At 41.5% G+C, this 26,334-nt stretch overlaps 1 protein-coding gene across 7 annotated transcripts in view; it reads left to right on the forward strand.

Annotated features, from left to right (window-relative positions):
• The window catches only part of PLEKHM3 (pleckstrin homology domain containing M3), a 227,145-nt gene that overhangs the window by 64,005 nt on the left and 136,806 nt on the right, over positions 1 to 26,334 (forward strand). For all 7 annotated transcript variants that reach the window (XM_070070294.1, XM_070070295.1, XM_070070290.1 and 4 more), the window contains one exon: positions 20,630 to 20,775. In XM_070070294.1, the coding sequence (XP_069926395.1) occupies positions 20,630 to 20,775 (146 nt within the window). The remainder of the gene's footprint in view (positions 1 to 20,629; positions 20,776 to 26,334) is intronic.

Consider the following 26,334-nt stretch of genomic DNA (forward strand, 5'->3'; position numbering starts at 1 on the left):
AGCACTTAGTGTTAAGAAAAGCATCTGGCAAAAACCTCAAAACATCAAATTGGTTTCTCAGAGTTTAAGTTACATTGCTTTGTGAATGATTGGCAGTTTTACCCAAGGGTTGTTGACTGATGGATCCCTTCCAACCTAGAAGGTTGTCAGTAAAGGTACACGATAATAATGAGAAATGGCATAATTTAGTAATAAAGAACAAGGACTCTAGAGCCAGACAGCGTGGGTTTCCAGATCTCAGGAGCTGTGGAACCCTGTGTGGATTACTTAACCTCTCTGACTCTGCTGTTTTTTTCTATGATGTGAGAACATACTCACCTTTACTTTATTACTTGGTAGTGAGAATAAATTGAGTTACGGGGCTTACAAGAGTGCCTGGCACATAGTAAGTGCTATATAGAGTTAGGTATTATTAGTATTTGGTCACTTATAATAATTACCTGGATAAAAATATCATAGACATACTTACTAGATTTGCAACTATCATGAAGCACATTGGGCAATTAATATGTTGAATGACAAAATTGAGATTCTGAAATATGAACTAAAGGAATGGATTAAAACAAACAAGATGAAATTTAGTAGGAATAAATAGTCCTGTACTTGTATTAGAACCTTAGCTGCAAGAATAGCAGGTAGAGGAGACTTGATCTGACAGCAGCCTATGTGAGCACACACATAAAGCAGCTAGGAAGACAGTATTTGTGTTGGTGCAACTACATCAGAAGTATCCACAAAACAGATCCAACAAGAAAAGAGAATAGTGTTTCCTTAGTGTTTTCTGCCCTAGACAGACCATCCTGGTAAAGTTCAGTTATGGATTCTGCTCTTTAAGAACTCTCAGAGTGTGATAAGATAATGAAGGGACTAAAAGCCATAGCATGCAAATAAAACCTAGGCTAGGGAAGACACAAATGTCATCTTCATGTATTTGAAGGCTACCACATAGAGGAGAAATGCACTTATCCTATAATTCCATTGAACCAAGGTAACAATATCGTGGATGGGTTGGTTTTTCCCCATTTAAGAAAACTCAATGGCAATGGGTGAAAAAGAACAGCGAGTGGCTTGGCCAAAGAACTTAGAAGAGATGGAATTTTGAACTGAAAAGAAAGTTGCTTAACATGTCTGATCCAGAAGTTTCTTATCTGCAAGATAAAGAAATTCATTCATTCAGGCCTTCTGCAAATGTTTATTGAAGCCGTGCACTGTATGTAGGGAACAAGACATTCATATTGTGTTCTCACACAACTTAAAAATTGGAAGTTAGACAAATAAATAATTACAATACACAGTTGGACTTAAAGGTCCTTGACTTTATTTCCAACTCTTCATCACTGTATGGCATATCTTAGAGGAAACAGCCATATTCTGTACAGTACTTTTTATCTTTCATTCTGTGATTCTTTGAATATCTGGAATATTAGAACAGGTTAATATAGTCTCCTATTTAAACCTCATTTAATAAGTAAGTCCTTTTGTCTTTCAAGAAGAGATCTTAAACCACTAAATATATCAGTTGACTAAGAAAATAGGAGACGGGAATCCCTTTTCCTGGCTCTGATATCTGTCATTGGATAAATTACTTAATTTTTGCCCTTTTTTGTTAAGTTTCTAGGTAGGTCCAGGAAAAATTTTAAATGAAAATAAATGTATAAGGAGAATATGAATACACATTGAAATAGTAATGTGAGTCTGTGAAAGAAGAAGAATGTTATATAACTTGTGTTTTAAACCATTTCACATCCTAAAATTCAAAGAGATTTGATCACTTTATATAAGGAGACTGTTTGATTTTACAGGATATAAATTTGCTTTTTTGATTTATTCCTGGTATTCTCATCATAGAAGTCACATGTTCGTCTTTGATATGTTTCAGAAGAATAAAATCATTTTGAATTTCAGAAGATATGGGTCTTTTGATAGACCTTCCTGAACTTCATAGGCCATAGCTGTGCTCTTTTTTTTTTTTTTTTTTTTTTTTAAGCGGTTCATTTCTCCCAGTCTTTGTTGCTATACTTTGGTCTGGAAAGTTCTTGTCCCTTTTTGTAGCTTTCTTTTTGGTTAACATTGTTCTCATCATGTGCTCATTTCTGCTCAACTTCTAAAAGAAAGTGTTAATGTACCATTGGACTCCACATTAAGTTAGATGTTTATATTTACTCTCTTTCCCTGGGAGAGAAATTGGTCTAGGTGAAATTTTAGGATAAACCAGGGTCGAGATCCTCCTTAATTCTTGCTAAGTTCCTTTAAAAACTAAGCTTTTCATGGACCTCCTAAGAGAAAGTGCTGTCTGAGAGGCTTTTTAGTACAATCCATTATACTTCCTAAGGGCAAAAATATACTTAAGTGAAAAACTTAGCATTTTAAAAATATATCTCTAGATAAACAAATTTATTAATTTAGCAATATCAATTTATTCTTAAAAAGATTTTATTTATTTATTTGAAATTCAGAGTTACAGAGGGAGGAAAGAGAGAGAGAGAGGTCTTCCACCTGCTGGTTCATTCTCTAAGTGGCTACAATGGCCAGGGCTGAGCCAAGTTGAAGCCAGGAGCCAGGAGCTTCATCTGGGTCTCCCACGTGGGTGCTGGGGGCCTAAGTACTCGAATCATCTTCTGCTGCCTTTCCTAGACCGTTAGCAGGGAGCTGGGATCAGAAGTGGAGAAGCTGGGACATAAGCTGGTCCCCATATAGAATGCCAGCGTGGTAGACAGCAGCTTTAATAGCTACACCATAATGCCAGCCCCACCAATTTATTTCTTGCATTGATATATTCATTAAATCATTAATTCATTAAACATGGACCACTTATAGTCCAAGAAGTTGAAGTTTGAGAGTAAACTAAACTTCTGCCTATATGTCTTTTATACCTTAGAATATGCTAACACAGAAAATGTTTTAATTAACTCAGATTATTACAAAAGCAAAAGATCATGAAACTCCTTCCCTGGTGTCAGCTAAAAACTGGAGCAGTCCTGTAAAACCATGAGTATTGGGATCAAGGATATCAGCCCATGTTTGGTTGTTCCTATGGTTCTGGATACAGGTCTGTACTGTGCTTTGTTGGAGACTTTCTTTTTTTATGATTTATTTATTTATTTATTTGAAGGTCAGAACTACAGAGAAAGAGATGTTCCATCCTCTGGTTCATTCTTCAGATGGCCCCAGTGGCCAGCATTGGGCCAGGATGAAGCCAGGAACCAGGAGCTTCATCTGGGTTTCCCACATGGGTGGTAAGGGCCCAAGCGCTTGGGCCATCTTCTGCAGCTTTTCCCAGGCCCTTAGCAGGGAGCTGGATCAGAAGTGGAGCAACCAGGAGACAAACTGGTACTCAAATAAGATATTGGTACTGCAGGCAGTGGCTTTATCCACTAAGCCAGCCCCTGTTGGAGACTTTTGAGTGTGAAAAATCCTAACTTCAAAGACTTTTATTGAAGCCTTTCCTGACCACCCTCCCCTTCTGCCTGCACACATTGGCCCAGGTAGAATATTCCCCCTCCATGATCCCACCCCACTCCACTCATGGAATTCAGTCACAGGCCTAAGATGTGTGCTTCATACTTTTGAGGGCAGGACCACAGCACCTGTGAGTCTACACAAGGATCTCTCAACATGTGGCCTGAACATCATTTGCATCACAGTCATGAATGAGATGTGGGGAGGGATGGATGGACCCTTCCTGAGACCTGTTGAAGTAAGAATCTCTGTGATTTTTAATGAACAGATATATCTAATTGATTTGGATGTACAAAGTTTAATAAATCGCTGGCCTAGCCCATAGAATGTTCTTAGTGAGTGAGGCAAGCTACAATTCAGTTTTCTGAGGGTTATATAAACACATTTCTTTAACCTGTTTTGTCTGTATGGGCTCAGTATTGGCTATCAACCTGCTGTCAGACATCTCCAGGCTTCCATTTCTTCCTTAAATTTTGGAAACATCAGTGATGTTCTGATGGGAGTCTCCTCCAAAGTACAACGAAAGCGAAGGGTTAGTTCAAATCGTTTACCTGCATTCTGGTTTTCTTCTAATACATCCTGGTGTTATGGTGAACTGTTGTTTTACACTTGATAAGCCTACTTAGTATTTGAATTTGAGACAGCCTTTCCCTCCCACACATTTTCTACTAGCCAAGTTTTGTTTCACCTCAGTGACCACAGTGGCCTCCCAGTCAGTCTTTCACTCTAACCTTTCCCAAAACTTAACTGCAACCTTTCCCAAATCTTAACTGCAAATCTTAACTGTTATTAAAATTCAAATGCTGTGGCTTAGTAGGCTAAGCTTCCACCTGCAGCGCTGGCATCCCACACGGGCACTAGTTCGTGTCCCGGCTGCTCATCTTCAGATCTAGCTCCCTGTTTATAGCTTGAGAAAGCAGTAGAAGATGACCTAAGTGCTTGGGCCCCTGTACCCGCGTGGGAGACCCTGAAGAAGCTCTTGGCTCCTGGCTTCGGATTGGCTCAGCTCTGGCTGTTGCAACCATTTAGGAAGTGAACCAGGAGATGGAAGACCTTTCTCTCTGTCTCTCCCTCTCTCTGTCTGAAACTCTGCCTATCAAATAAATAAAATCTTTTAAACAATAAAATAAAATTTAAATTGTCCCCAGTGGTCCTTTCTTTTGGCCTAAAGATGAGCATCCTCACCAAGACCCTGCGACCCTCCTCAGTTTTGACTCCTGCCCTCTTGCCAGTCTCTCCACACACATTGTGAGTTCCAGCCACTCCGGCTTTGTCCTGCTCCTCAGAGGCACCACCTGCTCCTCAAATGCACAGAACCTCATAGACTTCACATTGCACTTGCCTCTCCTTGAAATATTGCCAGCCCCTTCAGTATCCTAGCTCACTCTTTTAGGTCACTACATAAATCTTGCTCTCCCAAAAATACCTTTCCCAGCTGCCAAACTGACCTAAGTCCTATTAAATTCCCTCCACTGTAATGCTGGTTTAGTGCCCACACTCTAGCACTGGTTATAAATGGGATTGTATTGTCAGTTGTGTAATTGTTTATTTAGTGTCTGTCTCCCCCACTTGACTGCAGATGCCGTGATGGTAAGGGCTGTGTCAGTCTTGTTCGTTGTGTCCCCTAGCTCTGTGTCTGGCCTGCAGTAGACATTGCTAAATATTTCTGAGCATCTCTCTTTTGAACCTCCCATCAGTGGGTTTCCTACTTTTGCTGTCTTCTAGGAAACCCTGGTTAGAGTTTTCTGCAGGTAAAATGAACAGTCTTCTAGGTTGCTTAAAAACATGCATGTGGTAGGCCCCAAACTTGCCCTTTTGGAAAACCAGTTATAATCTTGTAAGTTCCTGAGGACTGTTTTTTATTTGTTTGTGTTTTTAATTATTGATTACAGGACCTCTTAAAGCCTTTATTACACTAATCTGATGAATGGGTATTTCTAAACTGATTAGCCATATTACCTTTGTTTTGCCAGAGTGGGGTTCCTCAAATGTAAGGCGCAGCTCTCTGTTCTGGACAGTGGACTATTCGTTCATCATTTGTGCATATTGTGTTTCATCCACAACTGGTGCACTGCAGTTCAGTTCTGACATTATCCACCCAGAATTAGCACAGATTCCAGAATTTAAGGGCTCAGTTCTCCACAAGATTGCCTCACTGAAAATGCCAAGGTCAGGGGTCCCCAGGCCTCTCACACTCCAATTGATTGACTGTAAATTAGAGGTTCCCACAACCTTCTCAGATTCGGTAATTTGCTAGAACAATTCACAGAACTCAGGAAAGTGCTATACTTAAAATTGCAGGTTCATTAGAAAGGATACAAATCAGGAACAGCCAAATGAAGAGACTCAGAGGTCAAGTTCAGGTCACTCTCCCATCACATCGGTGTGTTCATCAACAAGGAAGCTCCACTGAGCTGCAGTGTCCAGGGTTTTTATTGGGGTTTCTTGGCCTGGTGACTGAACTCAGTCTCGAGCCCCATTCTCTTCCCTGGAGGTCAGGCTGGCTCAAAGCCCCAACCCTCTAATCATGTGGTTGATCTTTCTGGTGACCAGCCCTCATCCTGAAGCTATTTAGTGGCCTACTGAAAGTTGTCCATTAGCATAAACCTAGGTTTGATCTAATGGGCTCATGAATAACAAAGACACTGAGATTTTAGAAGTTCGCTGCCAGAAACTCTGGCCAAAGACTAGATGAATTTCTTTTTATTATTTAATAGCACGAGATATGGAATGGCTATTGCTGTTTCCCAGCAAAAAATAGAATCCGGGTGAAAAGGAATGAATGATGTATGTGGTTGCCCCTCAGAAAATAAGGAATTCTCAGCCACTCGCCATTTCCAGAAAGCTGCTGGGCTATAGCTTCCAGCTTTGGCTGCCTCTGCCTTGGGGAGAGATTTCTGGTGCCATCTTTCTGGGTGCTTCTGGGAGCAAGCAGCTGCAGGAGCAGACAAAAAACGGCTGGCTCTGAGCTGGCCAGCCAGGCTGCAGCCCTCTCAGTGCCCCAGGTCTGGGAGATCAGATGATGGACAGGCATAGACAGTGACTTTGTCATCCCCAGTCCCTAACCCAGTAGGATTCTCACTCTTGAATTAAAATAGAAGGTATTTCCTTTTTTAATGGACATAAAGGTAACCAACAAAATTAATTTTATTTATTGTTAACTGAAAAAAATTCAGTGTGTGCTATATGCCACTTCTAAAAAGAGAACTAGGATTCCAAAACCCAAGATGTGGGCTTGTATCAGTTTCTAAAAGACTGAAAATCACCTTCTTTCTTTTTAGGCTTATTTGAAAGGCAGAGTTAGAGAGAGATAGGGAGAGACATACAGAGAGAGAGGTTGATCTTCTGTCCTCTGGTTCACTCCCTAAATGGCTCCAGTGAAGCCAGGAGCCCTGAGTTTGTTCCAGGTCTCCCACATGTGTGTAGGGACCCAAGCACTTGTGCCATCTTTGCTGCTTTCCCAGGTGCATCAGCAGGGAGCTGGATTGGAAATGGAGTAGCCAGGTCTCAAACTGATGCCTGTATAGGATGCCAGTGTTGCAGGCAGCAGCTTTACCTGCTATGCCACAATGTCAGCCCCAAAAATCACTTTCTAACCAGATACATACCAATGTAGCAACTATATGTCTTGCACTAATTTTTTTTTTTTCAGAAAGAAAGTATATCATGTGGGGATAAACTGAAAGCTTTGCTGAAAACCATTTTCCTTTCAAATCACCAGATCTGCACTTTTGACACATAGGGTAGACTTGATTTGAAAGTGTTGATCTCTTTCTCCATCTTTTTGCCAATCAAGATATTCTTCTTGAGCCCTAGATTTTAGAAATCAGGCCAAAAAAAAAAAAAAAAAAAAGACACACATGATGCAGTAGCTGGGAGGAGTCCAGATGTGGTAGGATAAGTGATGGATCAGCATCATAAGAGCTCAGTCTTGTGTTGATAGACCTGTCACTGATTTATCACACAACCTGGAGCCAGCCTTGCCATGCTCTCCCTCTCATAGGTTAGCATCTTTGACACTGTATCGTGAGGGAAGATTAAACTGCCATGACTATGTACAATTCAAATGTTACAGAACATTGGCTTGACTCAAAGTTGGGTGTCTTAATTCAGAATAGTGTACATCACTGCATTTTTTTTTCTCAGAAAATATGAGGAGCCCCCCCCACCCCAAGTAATCTCTTGGACGAAGAGAATCTTATTGTATCCTCACCATGAATGGGAAACCTTGGGACAAATGATGTTTCTCATCCATTATTAGGATGGGGAATTTTAATTTGAGTAAAAGGTGCCTGATAATGCCAAGGGTTCCTTGGCAACCCCTTGAGCCCAGCTGCATGGTGATCTCACTCTTCACCCACCAACATGCATGTTCAGAACCCATCCCCTTTCCTCCCTGCTCCCATGATCAGATGCTGCCTGGCTGAGCCATGGTCCCTCTAGAGGTTTAACAATGTAATAAATAATCCCTTTTCATTCTCCTCCCAGGGCCCAGGGAAATGTATATTCTTTATCAAATACATTTGTTACATAATGTGACCCTAAATTAGACTAACTTCACCTGGTCACAGGTAGCATCCCTAAGACTGTGCCCTCTGACCACAGAAGACAGAAAACCTACCCCCTGAAGGCCAGGTGAGCATGTCAGGGTCCTCCTTCTAAACTCATCAGTCACATGGCTCACCACTCTGTGGAGAAGGCTAGATAGCGGGTGGGCAGAGAAGCTGGGAATATTACTCTAGGAAATTCCTTTCCAGTGGCAACATGAGTGTCAGAGAACAGGCATTTCCCACCTGTAGGCATTTTTTTGTGTGTCTTACTTACCAAGTCTTTTTTTTTTTTTTTTTTTTTTTTTTAAGATTTGTTTACTTGAAAGAGTCAGAGAGAGAGACATATCTTCCATCCCCTGGTTCACTCCCCAGATGGCCACAATGGCCAGGCTGGGCCAGGCTGAAGCAAAGAGTTTCATCTGGGTCTCTCATATTGGATGGCAGGGGCCCGAGGACTTGGGCCATCTGCTGCTGCTTTTCCCAGGCCATTAGCAGGGAGCTGGGTAGGAATTGGAGCTGCTGAGACTCGAACTGGCTCCCATATGGGATGCTGGTGTCTCAGGCAGTGGCCTTGCCTGCTAGGCTACAATGCTGGCCCCCCTACCAAGTCTTTAAAACTTGATGGAAGCAGCCCATCTGCAGATGCTAAACTTTGGCTAGAAAATGAGCTTTGGAGATAGTTACAAACGTGTTTTTAGAGAGACAGAAAAGGTTGCAAAGAAGTCTTAAGAGAAAACAAAGAGAGGCCGGCACTGTGGTGCAGCGGGTTAACACCCTGGCCTGAAACACCGGCATCCCATATGGGTGCCAGTTCTAGTCCCTGCTGCTCCTCTTCTGATCCAGCTCTCTTCTATGGCCTGGGAAAGCAGTAGAAGATGGTCCAGGTCCATGCCCAGATGGCACAGGAGACCTGGAAGAAGCTCCTAGCTCCTGGCTTCGGATTAGTGCAGCTCCAGCCATTGCAGTCATCTGGGGAGTGAACCGGCAAATGGAAGACCTCTTTCACTGTCTCTACCTCACTATGTAACTCTGTCTTTCAAATAAATAAAAATTTAAAAAAAAAGAAAAGAAAAGAAAGAAAGGCTGTTCCTAAATCTTGTAGAACATAAAGAATTTGGTTTGGGGTGAAAAATGAGGAAATTCAGGCCTGGGTTTAAAGGAAGCTGATGAAAGTAATCTTTTTCACTTTGAGACTGTTCTAGTACTACCTGGATCCACTCTCATGACTTTAATTTTATCAAATTGTTGTCATTACTAAAATAGCTCAAGTAGAAATTACTCTAAGAGATGCTGTCAGGGTTTTTTTGGAGGTTTCAGCAAAGAACAGGAGAGGTTGTGTTTTAAAGATACTGTAAAGTTCAAAGAGATGAAGCTCTCATGAAATATAAGAAGGAGAAGCAGGCATTAAGACTAGGGAGTGACACGAAAGAGAAGCCAGAGGGGACCCTGATGGGACCCTGTGTGACAGAAGCTGCGGGCTAGATGGGGCTGATGTAAGGGGAGACTTCTAACATCAAGCTGGAAGGAAAGGTAAGTTCTAGAAACAGTGAGGAAAGATTGGCTGCTTTTCAGGTAAACCAAGAAGATAATCTAAACTTTTAAGCCAATAAGAGATTTTGACCTGTCAAAACAATCGTAATTGAGATGTAACTAGGGAATCGTGAAATGAGAGTTAGTGGTAGTTTCATATAATGTTCAACAGCATGAGGATTCACTGTAGAAAGAGCAGAGTTGGGGCACACATTGGATTCTATGTGAAGAGTGCAGTGCAGGGCATTGCTTTGGGTACAGAATTTAAGGGGTTGTCAACAAAACCTCAGTAATCAAGACAAGTAATATCAATGTAATTTTTTTAACAATCAAGAACAAAATCTAAGGGCTTAAACAGGGACAGCATCAGTATTACTGTTTTTTTTTTTTCTTTTGTCTCATGCTCTAAAGTGGTTTAGTGCTGGTTTAGAGGTCATTCTAAAAGACCATTTCTTCGCAATAAGCCATCTTCTCCTAAAGCTCTCTCTCGAGTATCCCAAGTCAGCATTTCCCTCGTTGCAAGGTTGGCTTCCCTTTCCTGCCTGGGATTGCAGGAGAGTATGTGGTGAATCCTGGTACCCCCATGTTTTAAGATAGCACTGACAGAGAAAGGGAGGAAAGTATGACGAAAGTGCATTACTGCCACCACAGTCAACTTGCCTGTCTGAAATAATCAGCTTAACTAAGCCCTTTCTGATTCTGTACTGTCTTTCAAGAGGAGTCTTGGTGGGCAGGTGCTTCCCCAGAGGAATTAATCTGTAGAGAAAAGAGCCTCAAGCTTGGTGCAGATGTTACTTACTAGGTAGCCCGGGAGGGAGTGGTGCAGTGTGGACGAGGCCTGTCTGCCATGGCATTTCTTTAAACTAACCTAGCAGCATGAATCGTTTTCTTTGGATGAGAAAGTAGAGCTGATGAGTGGGCTCCTTCTCCTCCCTAGAATATATGGTGGAGCCTTCGCTGTCAGAGGAAGTGATAGAGTAGGATCCGTATTCAGATCTTGCATTTTGCTCTCTTGTCTTTGTACTGTGTCAGGGTTTTTCAACAAAAGCACTACTGGGGGGGAGGGGACTGGCGCTGTAGCGCAGCAGGTTAAAGCCCTGGCCTGAAGCACCGGCATCCCATATAGGTACTGTTTCTAGTCCCGGCTGCTCCTCTTCCAATCCAGCTCTGCTGTGGCCTAGGAAAGCAATAGAAGATGGCCCAAGTCCTTGGGCCCCTGCACCCATGTGGGAGACCAGGAAGAAGCTCCTGGCTCCTGCCTTCAGATTGGCACAGCTCTGGCCGTTCCGGCCATCTGGGGAGTGAACCAGTGGATGGAAGACCTCCCTCTCTTTGTCTCTACCTCTCTCTATAACTCTGTCTTTCAAATAAATAAAATAAATCTTAAAAAAAAAAAAAAAAAAAAAACAAAGCACTATGGGTATTTGGGGCCAGATAATTCCTTGTTATGGAGAGGCTGTCCTGTGCATTGTATAATGTTTTGCAGTATCTCTGCTATGTGCCACTATGTGCCAAAAGCTTTCCTTGCCCACCTTTTTGTGACAACCAAAACTGTCTGCAGACATTGCAGATATCCCCTGTTGGGAAAAAAATCTTCCCTAGCTGAGAGGCACTGTGTATGCCTACCACTAACCACATTCACACTTGCAATAACTTTACAACAGGTTCCCTCCCTTTCTGATTTTTTTCTTGCCAATTAATCCTTTCTTTTTTAAAAAAAAAGATTTTATTTATTTATTTGAAAGGCAGAGTTACAGAGAGGCAGAGAGAGAGAGACAGAGAGAGAGATGTCTTCCATCTACTGGTTTACTCTCCAAATGGCCGCAACGGCTGGAGCTGGGCCAATCCAAAGCCAGGAGCTTCTTCCAGGTCTCCCCCGTGGGTGCAGGGGCCCAAGGAGTTGGGCCATCTTCTACTGCTTTCCTAGGCCATAGCAGAGAGCTGGATCAGAAGTGGAGCAGCTGAGACTCAAACTAGCACCCATGTGGGATGCTAGCACTTCAGGTGGTGGCTTTACCCACTATGCCACTGAGCCGGCCCACCAATTAATCCTTTAAAAGCTCCTATTACTATTCTGTTTCAAACCACTCTGATCCTTGTACTTTTTTTTAATTTAAAGATTTACTTATTTATTTGAAAGAGCTACAGAAAGGGAGAGACAGAGGATGAGATCTTTCCTCCCCAGATGGCTGCCATGGTCAGGGCTGAGCCAGGCCGAAGCCAGGAGTTTCATCCAGGTATCCCACATGGGTGCAGGGGCCCAAACACTTGGACCATCTTCTGCTGCTTTTCCCGAGCCATTAGCAGGGAGCTGGATGGGATGTGGAGCAGCTGGGACACAAACTGACACCCATATGCGATGCCAGTGTTGCAGGAAGTGGCTTTATGCATACTTCACAATACCAGCCTTCTGTTCCTATTTCTTATTGATCAGTAAGGATTCCTCACCCTGAACATTTGGTACTTTTATGTTTTAGCTCTATTTTTATCATTTTAAGCTCTTCTTTCAACATCCCTCTACTTAACTTACAATGAATCCCAGATAGCTAGCATATTCATTGTTTTCCAAACATGTTCTCGTTTTTCTGATTTGAACTTTAGTAATGTGCTCCTTTCTAAAATCTCTTATCTTCCTCTATTCCCAGCTCAAATGTCCCTTTACCTGTAGATCCCGCTAGATCTCCAAGCCCATTGTGATTGCTTCCTCCATTGCGCACCTCTTACTGCCTTCTGCTTTCCCCGTATTCATTCACATGCTCCCCTTCACCCTCCATATTCCGAAGTGTGACTAATGCTTATAAGGTCCCGTGCTAAAATCATTGATGAACTAAGTCATATTGTTTTGTATAAATTGATGCATATTTTATGTCCTTGTCATTTTGTTATCTACAGGGGGACAGTTTTTATACCATCCACAAGGAGATAGCTACATGAAAATTCACCTTTTTAGTTGCTTGGTGTTGCTCATAAAGTGCCATATCAGCCACTTCTATTTGGCTCTGCCTTTTTACCAGCTATACAACCTTGGTCAGAGTTACTTTATCACTCTCTGCCTCAGTTGCTTCATTTGTAAAATGAGGATGGATATTATAGACCATGTAGAAATGATATGAAGATTAAGTGAATACGCACATGAATGTATATAAGGTGCTTGTAACAGTACCTGGCCTATGGTAAGCATCATATATTTACCTATTTATTGTTTACTTGGTATTTTAATTTTTAAATTGTTACCATTTTCTGTTTTTAAAATTTATTTAATTTAAATTTATTTGGAGGGTATAGAGATCCAGAGAAAGACAGAGAGAGGGAGAAAGATCTTCCATCTGTTGGTTCACTCCCCAAATGGCTGCAACAGCCAGGAGCTAAATTCAATCCAGGTCTCTCACATGTGTGGCAGGGACCCAAGTATTTGAGCCATCATCTGCTGCATCCCAAGTCATGCATTAACAGGCAGCTGGAATTAGAGCTAGAACTCAAAAATAGGTATTCCGATATGGGATACAGACATCCCAAGCAGCACCATAAGCAAATGCGCCATAAATTATAAACTTTTTTTCTTGTTTAAAGATTTATTTACGTATTTGAAAGAGCTACAGAAAGAGAAGGAAAGACAGAGCAAGAGCAAGAGCAAGAGAGATCTTCCATCTGCTGGTTCACACCCCAAATGTCTGAAATACCTGGGGCTGGCCAGACAAAGGCCAGGAGCTTGGAACTCCATCTGGGTCTTCCACATGGATAGCAGGGTCCCAAGCACTTGGGTCATCTTCCACCAATTTCTCAGGGCATTAGTAGGGAACTAGACCAGAAGTGGAGATGATAGAGACAGAGGTAAATGAGAAAGTCAAGCCATGGACTGGTAGAGGAAAACAAGGATAGGAAAACAAAACTAAATGTAGACTAAATTAATACACTTAAAACATGTCTTAGAAGCTGAATTTATAGCATTTCATTATTAAACTTATTTTGCACTAGTATAAACATTGCTGTTGAAGGGCCTTATGAGAAAAAATAAAGTAACTCAATAACAAATCATGTGTTTAGATGTGCAAATCTGTGTCACATGTTACACATTATATTTACAATGCAACATAGATATTTGTAGATAGAAGAAGTCAGAATCTCTAGAACAGAGCACATATTTACTTACTTGCCTTAGCAAAAATCAAGATTTATTGCCTTTCAAGATAAATTTTGACTAAATATTGACTTTAGGTTCTCAATCATTGTTTACCTGAAAGACCAATAAATCTTGACACTTCTCAACTCAAGTTGGAACCTACTTGGTATTTATTAATTTATTTCACACGATTTATAATCCTAATAACAGCATTCCATGAGATTAAACAAACATTGTAGAATTTAGCAAGTTTATATTTTCAATCAGCAGTAATTACTTGACACACCTCTTTTCTTACTTAAATACAGTATCTTTAGCGCTGTTAATACATAGGCCCTAGAAGTCAAAGCTGACTTAGCTATTTAAATATTCAGTGCAAAAAAAAAAAAAAAAACCCCAAAAAGTTCACCTAACAATGTAGAGGATACCTTTAAATTTTAAACCAATTAGTATTCTTATTGGGTTTTCTGAATTTTTTGTCTTTCTTTGGTTGCCTTATCCCTGCAAGTATAGCTGACATGATTATGCTTCATAGACAGCGTGTGTCTTGGACAGTCGATGTCTCTTTGTCTCAGTTGCTGTTTCTATCTCTATGGATATAATGTGTGTAATACTTTACAAGCACATTTGCCACATTGCTTTGCTGAAAGGAAAATTCTTTAGTTGGGTACATCCATTTTGTCCAGGAGGAGTTATTTACTTCTGTTATATTCTGAAGGCCATAGCTATCTCCACAACAGCTGCAGTCCATTCTGCAAGTGCCAGCTTAAGTTAACCTAAATGTGTGTCAGCCATAGTAGGAACCATTTCCTTCCAAGTTTTATTTATGCTTTTTAACATGTGTGAGCCCTCTGTGCGGCAGAAATTTATGAGTCAAAGTTTCGGCCAACAAGTAGTGACAATTTCTCATATGTCATCTCTCGCTGCTATAAAATTTGTAGATGAGCATAAAATAAAGCCATCATGAAAGCACTCTTTTTTGATGAATAGAAATAAATGTTGGTATAGCTTTGGATGCAGTCAGTCAGTGCATTTCAGGATTGTAGTTGAGCATGTATTTTCCCTCTCACCTGGGAAGGTTTTATTCCCTGGGGAAGGGAGCTTATAACCTTAAGGAGGAAATCATTTTAAAGTGTTACAAGTGGGTCCGTAAACTCAACAAAGGACTATCAGCAGCATGCCATACTATTCTTATTAGCAATTACAAGTGGTGCACAATTGATTTTTCTGAGTCCCCATACCCACCCCGCTTTGCTCACTCAGTGGTATGTACCTGAGTCTCCATCCAAATGTTTAACATCTTAATTGATTGTATGACTAAGTTGATATCTTCTACTTTATGGGTCACCACCTTGTCCCAAAGATAGAGTGACTTAGATACTTGAGATGGGAAAAGTTTTAGATCACTGATTCCTGAGTCGGTGTTTCTCAGTGTCTCTCACCTTTTGTCCCAGTTCCATTCTACAGTTACGTAGAATTCTGTAACATCAGTTCTACCAAGTTTCTTGCAACAACACACGTGTGGTCAGTCTCATATCTCAGCTCCATCCCCTCCAACTATGGAAGATGCAAGGCTTGGGCCCAGTTTGCTTTGCTCCCACTTCCTTTAATGGATATCAGAGCTACACTGAACATATGGCTGTGCCCTGTGCCAAACAATCCTTTGTTTAAACACTGTGCCCAGCTCTGTGCTAATCCCAGGCTGGATAAACAGAACTTTCAACTGTATACCAGATGTAACACTTTGGTTTCTTTAAGTGTATGTTAAACACTTAACCACTTAATGAGCCAATGATTATAGACTGTAAGCAGGGAAAGCTAAGTTCTTTATGACTTTCCCCTTAAGTCTTGTAAAATGGCAAGTCATTTAGCCTCCATTTCTGGTTTCCTTTATTTTGGAAAATCTGGTCTCAAGGGAATGTGATCAAAGTCCAGGCCTGCAAGCAGCACTTTATATAGTGCTTACCACAGCTAGCTGGCCCTGCCAGGACCGGGCAGGAAAGGAGAAGAGACGGGGCAGTCGCCCTTCTCATTCCTGTGGACATCTCTCCCCACCCCATGTCTGCAAAGAGGCTGTGAACCTTGACAGGTGTTTTCCTTTCTTCCTTTTTCATCAGAGCAAGTGAAACTGTGTCCTCTGTATCTTTTTCCCTTCCTATCACAAAGGCACCTTGTCTTTTTTTCTTTGCCCCCCCCCTTTTTTTTCTTAGAGCATTTTTACTCTCCAAGTACAAAACCCTGAATTGATCTAACCAAATTAGGTGGAAGCTTACTTTAAAGACACAGAAAGGGGCTGGCATGACTACCATGCCTGGAAAGCATCACATGAGTTCTTCCCAAAGTGAGAGTCACCTGGGTACAGCTTCAGATCTTGTCGCTTCCCTCTTATGCCCTTGAGTTTTCCCACTGCTGCTCAGTAGAAGGAGGGCTGGATTGGTAGCTGGGCAGTAGAGAGAAGGTAGTTGGCTCATCCTCAAGATCTCAGCCTTCATAACACCACAAGGCGGCCAATTGAGCTCACTGGGTACACTTGTAAGGAAGATTGTGCTTTTTTGGAGAATTATGCCAAAATTTCTGCTTAGACCCCCAGCAACAGATTCTTTTGGGCGTCTTAGTGAAAGGCCATTTGGGAAATAGACTGTACATGCAGAAAATGGGATTTCGGTTAAATGGTAACATTTGTTTCCAAAAGTGTATCAGAGGAGAAGCTAAGCTCTTCAGAGCATGTGTTCATTAACGATTTGAAGTGGGGTGGGAAGCAATGAAAAAAAAAAAAGGCCAGTGGGTTCTCTTGTGAGATAGGTTTTTGTTCCTCTGAATTGAATACACTTTGAAAAGTTTCAAAAAGAGACTAGGAAGAATGTATTTGCTTTGATCCAACATGTTGAGTGTTCCCTACTACAAATGCTCTTTAATTTAGAAACATTGTGGAAAAGTCTGTTTGAAAGCACATAAAAATATATGTAAATAAGCTCTAATTAGTTATTTCAATTAATTATTTTTTGTCTCTACTCTGCAGCTCTATTTTTCTCCCCATAATGTCGCTTTTCAGAGTCCAGCCTTGGCACCCTCCAAAAAAATGTGTTTTTGTCACTGTCATTATTAAGAAAACACATTTTTCTCCTGTTGAAAACTTCACAATGATAAAGTAAAATCCCAGATTGTGTATCTTTATAGGGGAATTGCCGAAGACATTTTTAGTCTCTGATTTACTAGTATAATATTAAAGGAAATCTTGCTGTTAATTGAAAGGACGGGTGTTTCCTTCTTCAAATAAGTGGTGTGTGTTGTTTTTTAGAAAACGAGTCTACATTGGACCACTAATGAGCCTCTAATCTTCTTTCCCAACCATCTTGTGTTCTTTCAAAGACAAATACATTGCATTTGGGGGTTAAAAGTTTTGATTCTGTCTCAGCTGAATAGAACACTTCCCAGTGGAGACAAGAATGCTCTGGAAAAACACTGGTAAAATGAGCTCAGGTTGTTTCTACATGGCCAATTTTTAGAAATCAACTAAGAGCCTGAAATGTTGATTTTGGAAGCCTAGAAAGTAAACTGTGTGACAAATTATGAGCTTTTCACTGAGAAGTCTGTGTACCTTCTGCACTTTTTTTTTTTTAATGTAGTCAGAATTTTATTAGAGCTTGGAGGGACCTTGGAGGTTACCTTGAAATTAGGGAGCACGTCTCAGCATTTACCCAGAATCCCTGCTGGTGATGCCGGTGGCAGTGGTGGGTGGATGCTCACTAGAAATGCGAATTCCTGGTTCTTTCTCCAAATCTACAGAATTAAAAATCATCAGGGTTGGGAGAGACGCATATCACCAGAAAATTCAGATGCTTACTGAATTTGGCATCACACCAATTTAAGCTATGCCTTTAATAATTTTATGGTGAGGAAGGCCGGGTAAGAAAAGACCCAGGCCTTTAGCTTCTAGAGCAAAGCTTATCTTTGCACCACATGTCCAAAGCAGTCCCAAGAAGGCAGGCAGGTTCAGACCTTCTTCTGGGTCATTTGGGTGATTTTGGTGCTGACAGTGGAATATCATGGTTCTGATTAAAGTAGGGAGGTAAAGACACCTGGAGACAGGAGTTTATCTGCAGTTGCTTTAGTCTAAGCCAAAACTTGAATAAACCTTAGCCATATAACTCACCCTTTCCACAGTGCACCCAGACACCTATGCAAAGCTGTGAATTCATTTTAGTTAGCTCATGTACTTCACTGCCTATAATATTGGGTTTGGACCTGTGTGCTCAAGTTGATATAAACATTTTTAGGTGTTATCCTTCACTAAAATGCATATTTGTTTTAATATTGCCTATATCTTGCATCTAGAAAATTATAATAAAATCAGTAAAATTATAGACTGATAAGCCCAGCAGTACCTACTAAGGAATATATAAATATCTAGCAATTGCTTACTGATGTTTATTATATCAAAAATTCAAATAAACATAATGCTAAAATAATCTGTTATGTTTTCAGCATTATATGGTGAGAATTTCAGCTATAATAATGATCCTGAATCTCTGCAAGATCATAATCTTTTTTTAAAAAATATTTATTTATTTATTTATTTGAAAGGCAGAGTTACAAAGAAGCAGAGGCAGAAAGAGAGGTCTTCCATCCACTGGTTCACTCTCCAAATGGCTGCAACAGCTGGAGCTGGGCCTATCCGAAGCCAGGAGCCAGGAGCTTCTTTGGGGTCTCCCACATGGGTGCAGGGGCCCAAGGACTTGGGCCATCTTCTGCTGCTTTCCCAGGCTATAGCAGAGAGCTGGATCGGAAGTAGAGCAGCTAGGACTCGAACCAGCACCCAAATGGGTGTGGCTTCACTTGCTATGCCACAGCGATGACCCCCATAATCTCCTTCTAAAACATGAGGAGTGACTGAGTTCTATGCAGTGTCATTTCAGTGTTAAGTCAATTTGACGGTCTGCTGATTGTTGGGAATAGCAATATCCCAGTGTCCAGGGTGTGTCAGGATCCCCTGAACTCTGCCTCACAGTTCAAGTATGAACACAGGTATAATATGTAGTTCTTAGAAAGGGCAATGTGTTTTAACAGGGATACTAATGGAAGTTGCCTGCTATGAGAGGTAAGTGAACAAGTTAAGAGGATCAGTTTTAGTGTGGCTATGGGAAATTAAAATCTCTTATGTGTATGTGAGTGTACATGTGCCAAATAATACTGTTTGTCATCCCGTCAACATAAACATTTATTGGTTGTCTGCTATGTGTAAAGCTCTGTGTTAAGTGCTGAGGATAAAAAAAAAAAAAACCAGGTCTGAGCAGTTTATATTGCAGTCCTAGCTGGGCAAGCCCATAAAAAGGCAGACAGTTCAAGGAGGCACATGCTAAATGCCTAATGAGTAATGCAGTCGGTGAGTGCAGGAAGCAGCATTCCAGCAGTCACAGCCCTGTGATTATGACAGTCTCCTCTGTCAAACAGAAGCGTGTTTGCTTCTTCCTTGTCTTTCACACATTTCTCATTCCTCAGCCAGTCAGATAAACAGGAGCTTATTATGGTTTTGTTGCTACTCAGTCATTCTAGAAAGGAACAGGATCAAGCTCTTGAAGCATAATACTAACATTTATTTACTGTCTTTCAGTACCTCTTGTGTTTAAGAACAGTAAGATCTAACTCTTACTGGAAGATGGAAACTGTTTGATTACTGATGCCATTTTACTAGGAATGGAAATGAAAGTTCTGTTGAATGGGAGTTCATGTGAATCATTGTCTTCCTAAGTTGACTGTTGGTTAAATAAATGTGTTTGAGCATCTTGTAATGGAAATGAGGTGCAATATTCATCATTATAGTATTATTATTATTGAAATAATAGTTCCTTTTTGGTATCCACATCATGAAATAGACTTCATGTCAGATCTTTTTGATCAATTTCGTTCTTGACACTGAGCCAGGAAATGGGCCAGATGGAAGGATCTCTAAAATGAAAACCGCCAGTCAGAAACTTCAGACTCTCTAAAATACAAATTGCTGTTTGTATATTCTTGATTACTTGTTCTGGGGATTCTAGGGGTTTGTTTTTGGAGATGATAGGGACAGAATCTTCATACTTATCCGTAGAAGATAAGGTAATTCATCCTATCTAAAGAAAAATAATGGCTTCTTTATGGTAGGGCCAGGTCCCCTGACAGTGCCAAGACTGTGCTTACAGAATCGTGGACCTTCTTGGCTATGGAAGGGGCAGTAGCAATCACTTTGCAGGCCTTGAATAGTGGGCAAGATTTGTTGAAGTAGAGAGCTAAGAAGAGGGTATTGTGTAAGGAGAAGTGATGTGCACAATATGTGATGAATGGAATGAGCACGCTGTGTTTATTTGCAGCACAATATGTAAGGGAATAAAGAGGTGAATACTCCTATTGGAGAAGAGTTGCAAAGGTGAGCTGGGGCCGAAGGCTAACTTTCTTACATTGATTTTGTAAGCAAAGGAAGGCTGCATTATCAGTTTTAGGATCATTTTAGCATCTGACAAGCTTAGAGCCGAATCCAAACTCTAGCTTTTATTGGCAGAGTGACCTCGGACAAGCTTTTTCACTTAGTGAAAATCCTGGTTCTTCATCTGCAAAATAGAGTTGATAATATCCTCTGCATAGGGGTTGTGCAGGTTAAAACAGATCCTGTGAGAGAAGCTCCCAACCAAGTGTCTGGTGGGAATAGAATTTCTGAGCAGGCAAGTGAGGAGATAAAGGCAGGGTTATAGAGAGACTGATATCTGGCAGCAGAGATGGAATCAGAAGAGGCATGAGACAGGGCACCAGTCAGGTGACACAGAAATCCCTGAGGAGGCGAAGGATGCGGGCTGTCAGACTAGGAAGAAGGTGACACATCTGTGCATGTATTCTCTGTGACCTCTTGCCTGATACAGATTTTTATTTAACTTGAGTTTTGTACAGCCCTGTTTTGTACAGCAATAATCATGGATTCTTTCTTTTGTCTTTTGACCAGGTTGCCAGCGATCCATTGGCCTTTCCAATGGGAAAGCCAAGGTGTGCAATTACAGTGGTTGGTATTACTGTAGCAACTGCCACGTGGACGACAGCTTCCTCATCCCAGCCCGCATAGTCCACAACTGGGATACTTCAAAGTATAAGGTGGGTACAGAAACTGGGTTCACTTAGTAGTAACAACTTAGGTGTTCATATGTTGTCAGGTGGATTATAAAGATAAAACAATTTGGAGTAATCCTGACTAGGTAGTCTAATAAAAGCTACAAGATCTTATCTACTACCTACCCTATATCTTACCATTGAAAACTTCTTAACTATGACTCTTACTGAGTTCTTTATTTAAAAAGATATGTATAGTAGTTTTTATGTTTGGGCCTTCATAGCTAGCTATAGATGCTAAGAGAGAAATCTGATGGTGAGAGAAGACCTCTCCTTTGGTTTTTCTTATTAGATAACAACATGGGAAAATAAAAATGGGAAAATAATGAATGCATAAGCATGCTAGTTATCTTTGGAGAGGACTTACACAATCCAAGGTAATTCTTATAGTAGAGTAGCATTCCTACTTATGTGCAGGTCAGTATGCAAGCAAATCTAGCCCACAGAACTGGAACCCTGAGAGAAGCCATGTGGGCTTTTGGGTAGGGCCTATAGCAAACAATGTGCTGAGCCTTCCCAGGACTTCATTTGGGCTGTTGTTTATTGTAAAGGGGAAACAAGATGTGTAACTGTATGCTAATAGCTTTGCAAAGTACCTGCTAACAGCCAAGAAGGATATGCAAGAAGTGAAAATAGCAGGTTTAGTAGCTGCAAAAATCTGAGTCAATAGAGAAGTAGAAGACCCAAAGCATACTGGGATACTCCAACTTAAGAGAATAGGGAGAAGAGGAGGGCCGGTAAAGGAGGTCAAGAAGGAGTGAGCAGTGAGGTAGAAGAATCCCAGGGTGTCTGACAAGCCAACTGAAGATTGTTTCCAGATGAATTGTGACAGATGCTGATGGGTCAAATAGGATGAGCACTGAGACTTGACCATTGACTTTTTGTAATGTGGAGGTAATTAGTGACCTTAATGAGAGCAGTTTGAATGGAGTGATGGGAGCAAAGGTCTGATTGGAGTGGGTTCAACATAGAATAAGAAGAGAGAAATAAAAGACAAGAACAGCTGACCCTTTTGAGAAGTTTTGCTATAAAAAGAAAGAGAGTAATGGGGAAAAATAGTTTATTTTCCATCATGATGTAGGCTATCCAGGAGAGAGGAGAGTTGGTAGAATGATGTGGTTGAGGCAGTGAGAATGGAATCAGGTAGACAATAAGAGATTTGTCCAGTACTTTGCGTATGGAATAAGAGAAAAAGCAAAATCTTTGGACACATGTGCCAGTAAATAGGCAGGTAAGTATGGTTTGGGGAGCTTATATAAGTTATCCTCCATTTGCATCAGGTTCATTCATTTCAGTGTCTGTGATCTGAAACAATAAATACCCAGTCCTACTCTGGGAAGTACCTTTACCTTGGACTTCACAGAAATAGTAGGAGTGATTAGGCAGTAATTCCATCATCCCACCTACAGACTTGTCTTTTGCATCCATCCTCATTGTCTTCCTTCCGGCCATGGAAGAAACATGGTAGTTTATTCCTTCCACCTTTGTTCATGATCTTTACTCCACTGTTCTCAATTACAGTTTCGCCACACCTTGTTGACCCTTGGCAGTTTCTTGTTCTGTTAGACTTTTTTGGCATACCACACTGCTTGAATTCTCTTTCATTGGCCTTGATAACATATCCTTGGTTCTCTTCCTGCTTCCAACTCTTCTTTCTCAGTCACCTTCTCTGATTTTTTCTTTTGCCTACATCTTTAATATTAGAATTTGTTAAGGTTCATTCTTTCATTTCCTTTCCCCACTTTATACTCCTCTGTTGGGTCATTTGCTCACCACCAGAGCCCATATAGTGATGATTTTTGCTTCTATCACCAGCTTCAGTTTGGGTACTGAAATCCAGGTCTGCAGCTTTTATTGTCTAATGGACAACTTTATAAGATATGTGAATTGGTTAGCTGTCTTGTACAGCATTTCTACCCTTGCACAAACAAGGGAGTAGAATTTGGCAAGTGCAGGAATTTAACTCCTCACTGGATCACTAAGGAATTACGATTTTATCATGGTCCCTGTGTCTAGCTCACTAAGCAGATAACATAATTATTTTATCTGACATGGCTAGAAGCTTTTCTGTTCCTTCTGCCAGAATTGTGACATCTGCTTTGAGTGAACATTTCCATGCAAGGTACTTAATACAAAAACAACTTATCTTACTGTTTTTATGCCTCCTTGCTGATAGCTGTCTGAGGATCACTTGCTTTGTTACTGGGAGCAAGTAGGTCAGGAAGGGCACTGTTGCTGTCGATTGCTGGAATCTTTGAGTTCTACAATGAACATGAAAATTGTGAGTTACCAGTTGGCTTACATCCTTTTCTATATACCTGGGCAGCTCTCTCCTGTTCTATTCAATACCACTCAAATCTTTACTGTCTTCAAGCTGCCTTATCCTGGGGCCGGCGCTGTGGTGCAGCAGGTTAACGCCCTGGCCTGAAGTGCCGGCATCCCATATGGGCACCAGTTCTAGTCCCAGCTGCTCCTCTTCTGGTCCAGCTCTCTGCTATGGCCTGGGGTAGCAGTAGAGGATGGCCCAAGTCCTTGGGCCCTGCACCCACGTGGGAGACCTGGAAGAAACTCCTGGCTCCTGGCTTCGGATCAGCGTTGTGGCCAACTGGGGAGTGAACCACCAGATGGAAGACTTCTCTCTCTCTCTCTCTCTCTCCCTCCCTCCCTCCCTCCCTCTCCTATCTCTGTGTAACTCTGACTTTCGAATAAATAAATAAATAAATCTTAAAAAAAAAAAAAAGATGCCTTATCCCAATCCTTCTTGGCATATGACCTTGCCTCCTACTTTAAGGAAAAAATTGAAGTTATGAGATATGGATATGAATATCTATAAATTTATATTTCTGTCAGTCCTTACTGCTTCTCTTCCATGTCAAAAATATATTTTAAAATTATTATCTATTTTTACTTGAAAGACAGAAAGAGACTAATAGAGATCTTCCATCTTCTGGTTCATTCCCAAAGTACCTGCAACAGGGCTGGGCCAGGCCAAAGCCAGGAGCTCAGAACTCCATCTGGGTCTCCCACATGGTTGTCAGGGACTCAGGTACTTGATTCATCATCACCTGCTGCCTCCCAGAGTACGCATTATCAGGAAGCTGGAATTCAAAGCAAGCTGAACCAGGACTTGAACCCAGGACTAGGATTTGGAATGTGGGTACCCAAAGTGGCATCTTAACCACTGCGCCAAATGCCTGTCCCCTCTTCCATTTTGTAGTAAAGCAGAGACTTTTCATGTCTCATGAGCATCCCTTCCATGTGTCCTCCAGGTTTTTCTAGCCATCTGGGGGATCCCTGCTCCTTCTTCCTGAGTGAATACAAGCGTGTCCTGCTTAGTGAAACCTTCTGTGGGTATCCTGCCCCACCCCCACTTTCTACAGTGTTCTCACTGCTCTGTGCCACCATAATGTCATGTGTGACTCGAGAATTACATTTAATCAAGGGTTAATAACAGGAGCTTGAAGTTAAACAGGCATTTGAGAAAAATCATACCATTACCTCTTTGTTCAGAATCATAAAGTTACTCTTAATCCCTTGGAGTGTGCCCCACAAAAATAAAACACATTGGGAAGGAGTAAGCCCCACCCAAGAGTTGGAGAGGAAGGCAGCAGACCCAATGGAGACCCAGGATAGAGGCACCGCCGTTGGTGCTGGGACCTAATGAATGAGCACAGCAGGAGGAAAGGCCAGCATGGCGGGACTAGCACCCAGCATGCAGGCACAGAGCAGGAGGGTTGGACATGAAGCCACAGAACTCATCCTTGGGTTCCTCCTTCTTGTTTGCCTATCTGCTTCTGCTGCATGGTCTCTGAGTCCCTTTGCTTGCCCTGAGTCACTCTGCTTTATCTTATCCTTCAGATAGGCAAGCTCATGGTGACAGCAGTGGCTTCAGCCTGCCTCCCTTGCATTCCTTTGTTCTGGGTGACATTCTACCTTTACCTTTTATCACGTGCTTGATTTGTTGGGACAAATGACTCATGCTTCCCTGGGCCTCAGTTTTCCAGTCTATAAATGAGCCCAGACTGTCTTGGTTCAAGTCTTGGCTTTTTCACTTATTAGCTGTCTAACCTGGGCAAGTAATTTGGTTTGTCTGTGTTTCCATTTCCTCATCTGTAAAATAAGATTAGTAACACCTCCTAGAGTTCTGCTGGTTAAATGGGTTGGTGCCTGTGAAGTATGCCTAGCACATAGTGTGCCCTAAATAGACATTTGTCATTATTGTAATTCATGTGCAAGCATTTACCTGAGAGATTTGTGTGAATTTGGGATAAGAAAAACAGTGAGCAAATGTCTGTGATCAACACTTAATGAATGGAAGTCATGATTGTTTTCATTAACATCACATTTATGTGACAGCTCTTTGTTTTCTCTATAAAGATGAACTCCCTGAACACAGGGAACTTGTCATAACACAACTCTGGCACACAGTAGATAAATAGGAATGCGCTTGGAAGGAATGAAGCCTTGTCCTCTGGGCACCTCAAACTCAGTGTGCCCCAAATTGATTTTAATCATGCTCAGCAAGTGTCCCCAGTGTACTTTGCCTGCATTACGAATCCCATTGCTAGACTGGGTAGCCATCCTGGATTCCTCCCTCTGCCATATGTGCCCCGCCTTGGCAGTTAGCGGTGACAAATGTATTTATAACCTGAATTTTTTCACTCTTGAGATCATGCTTTCCACCACATTAACAATCCCGCTGTGCTGACCGAACCTCAGCATCATGCAAACAGTGGAAGTCAGTGGCCGTCTCACACCTTCTTGTTGAGTAATATTTCAAAAAAGTCCTGCTCTGACCTTTTTTGCCCTCTTAGTTTCTTCTCCTTTAGAATGGAGGAAATAGTAGTAGCTATTTCATAATTTTGCTGGCTACTTAAATGATCATGCACAGAAAGCACCTCACAGTGTCTGTACATAATAAATGCTCAATTTAGGTCAGCTTTTACTATGACTATATACAGAATAAATACAATTCCCTCAGCCTGACATGCAAGACCTTTTGTGATCTGTAGTCCCTGCCTGTCTTTCTAGCCCCTTCACACCATTCTCTTTATTAAGACCATATGTGGGGGCCGGTGCTGTGGTACAGTGGGTTAAAGCCCTGGCCTACAGTGCCGGCATCCCATGTGGGCATCAGTTCAAGTCCCAGCTGCTCCACTTCCGATCCAGCACTCTGCTGTGGCCTGGGAAAGCAGTAGAAGATGGCCCAAGTCCTTGGGCCCCTGCACCCACATGGGAGACCAGAAAGAAGCTTCTGGCTCCTGGCTTCAGATCAGTTCAGCTCTGGCTGTTGTGGCCATTTGGGGAATGAACCAGCAGATGGAAAACCTGTCTGTCTCTCTGGCTCTACCTCTATCTGTAACTCTTTCAAATTAACAAAATAATCTTTAAAAATAAATAAATGAATAAAAGACAATGTGTCTTTCCTGCTTACAGTCATGCCAGGCTAGTTCACACCTTGTCTTCCTCTTGCCCTCACACAGCACAGCAAACTCTAACACTCAGCTTATATTTCCTTTCCTGATTTTTTCCTTTCCTCTCTAC

The sequence above is a fragment of the Oryctolagus cuniculus genome, chromosome 3, assembly GCF_964237555.1.
Source record: "Oryctolagus cuniculus chromosome 3, mOryCun1.1, whole genome shotgun sequence".
NCBI lineage: Eukaryota > Metazoa > Chordata > Mammalia > Lagomorpha > Leporidae > Oryctolagus > Oryctolagus cuniculus.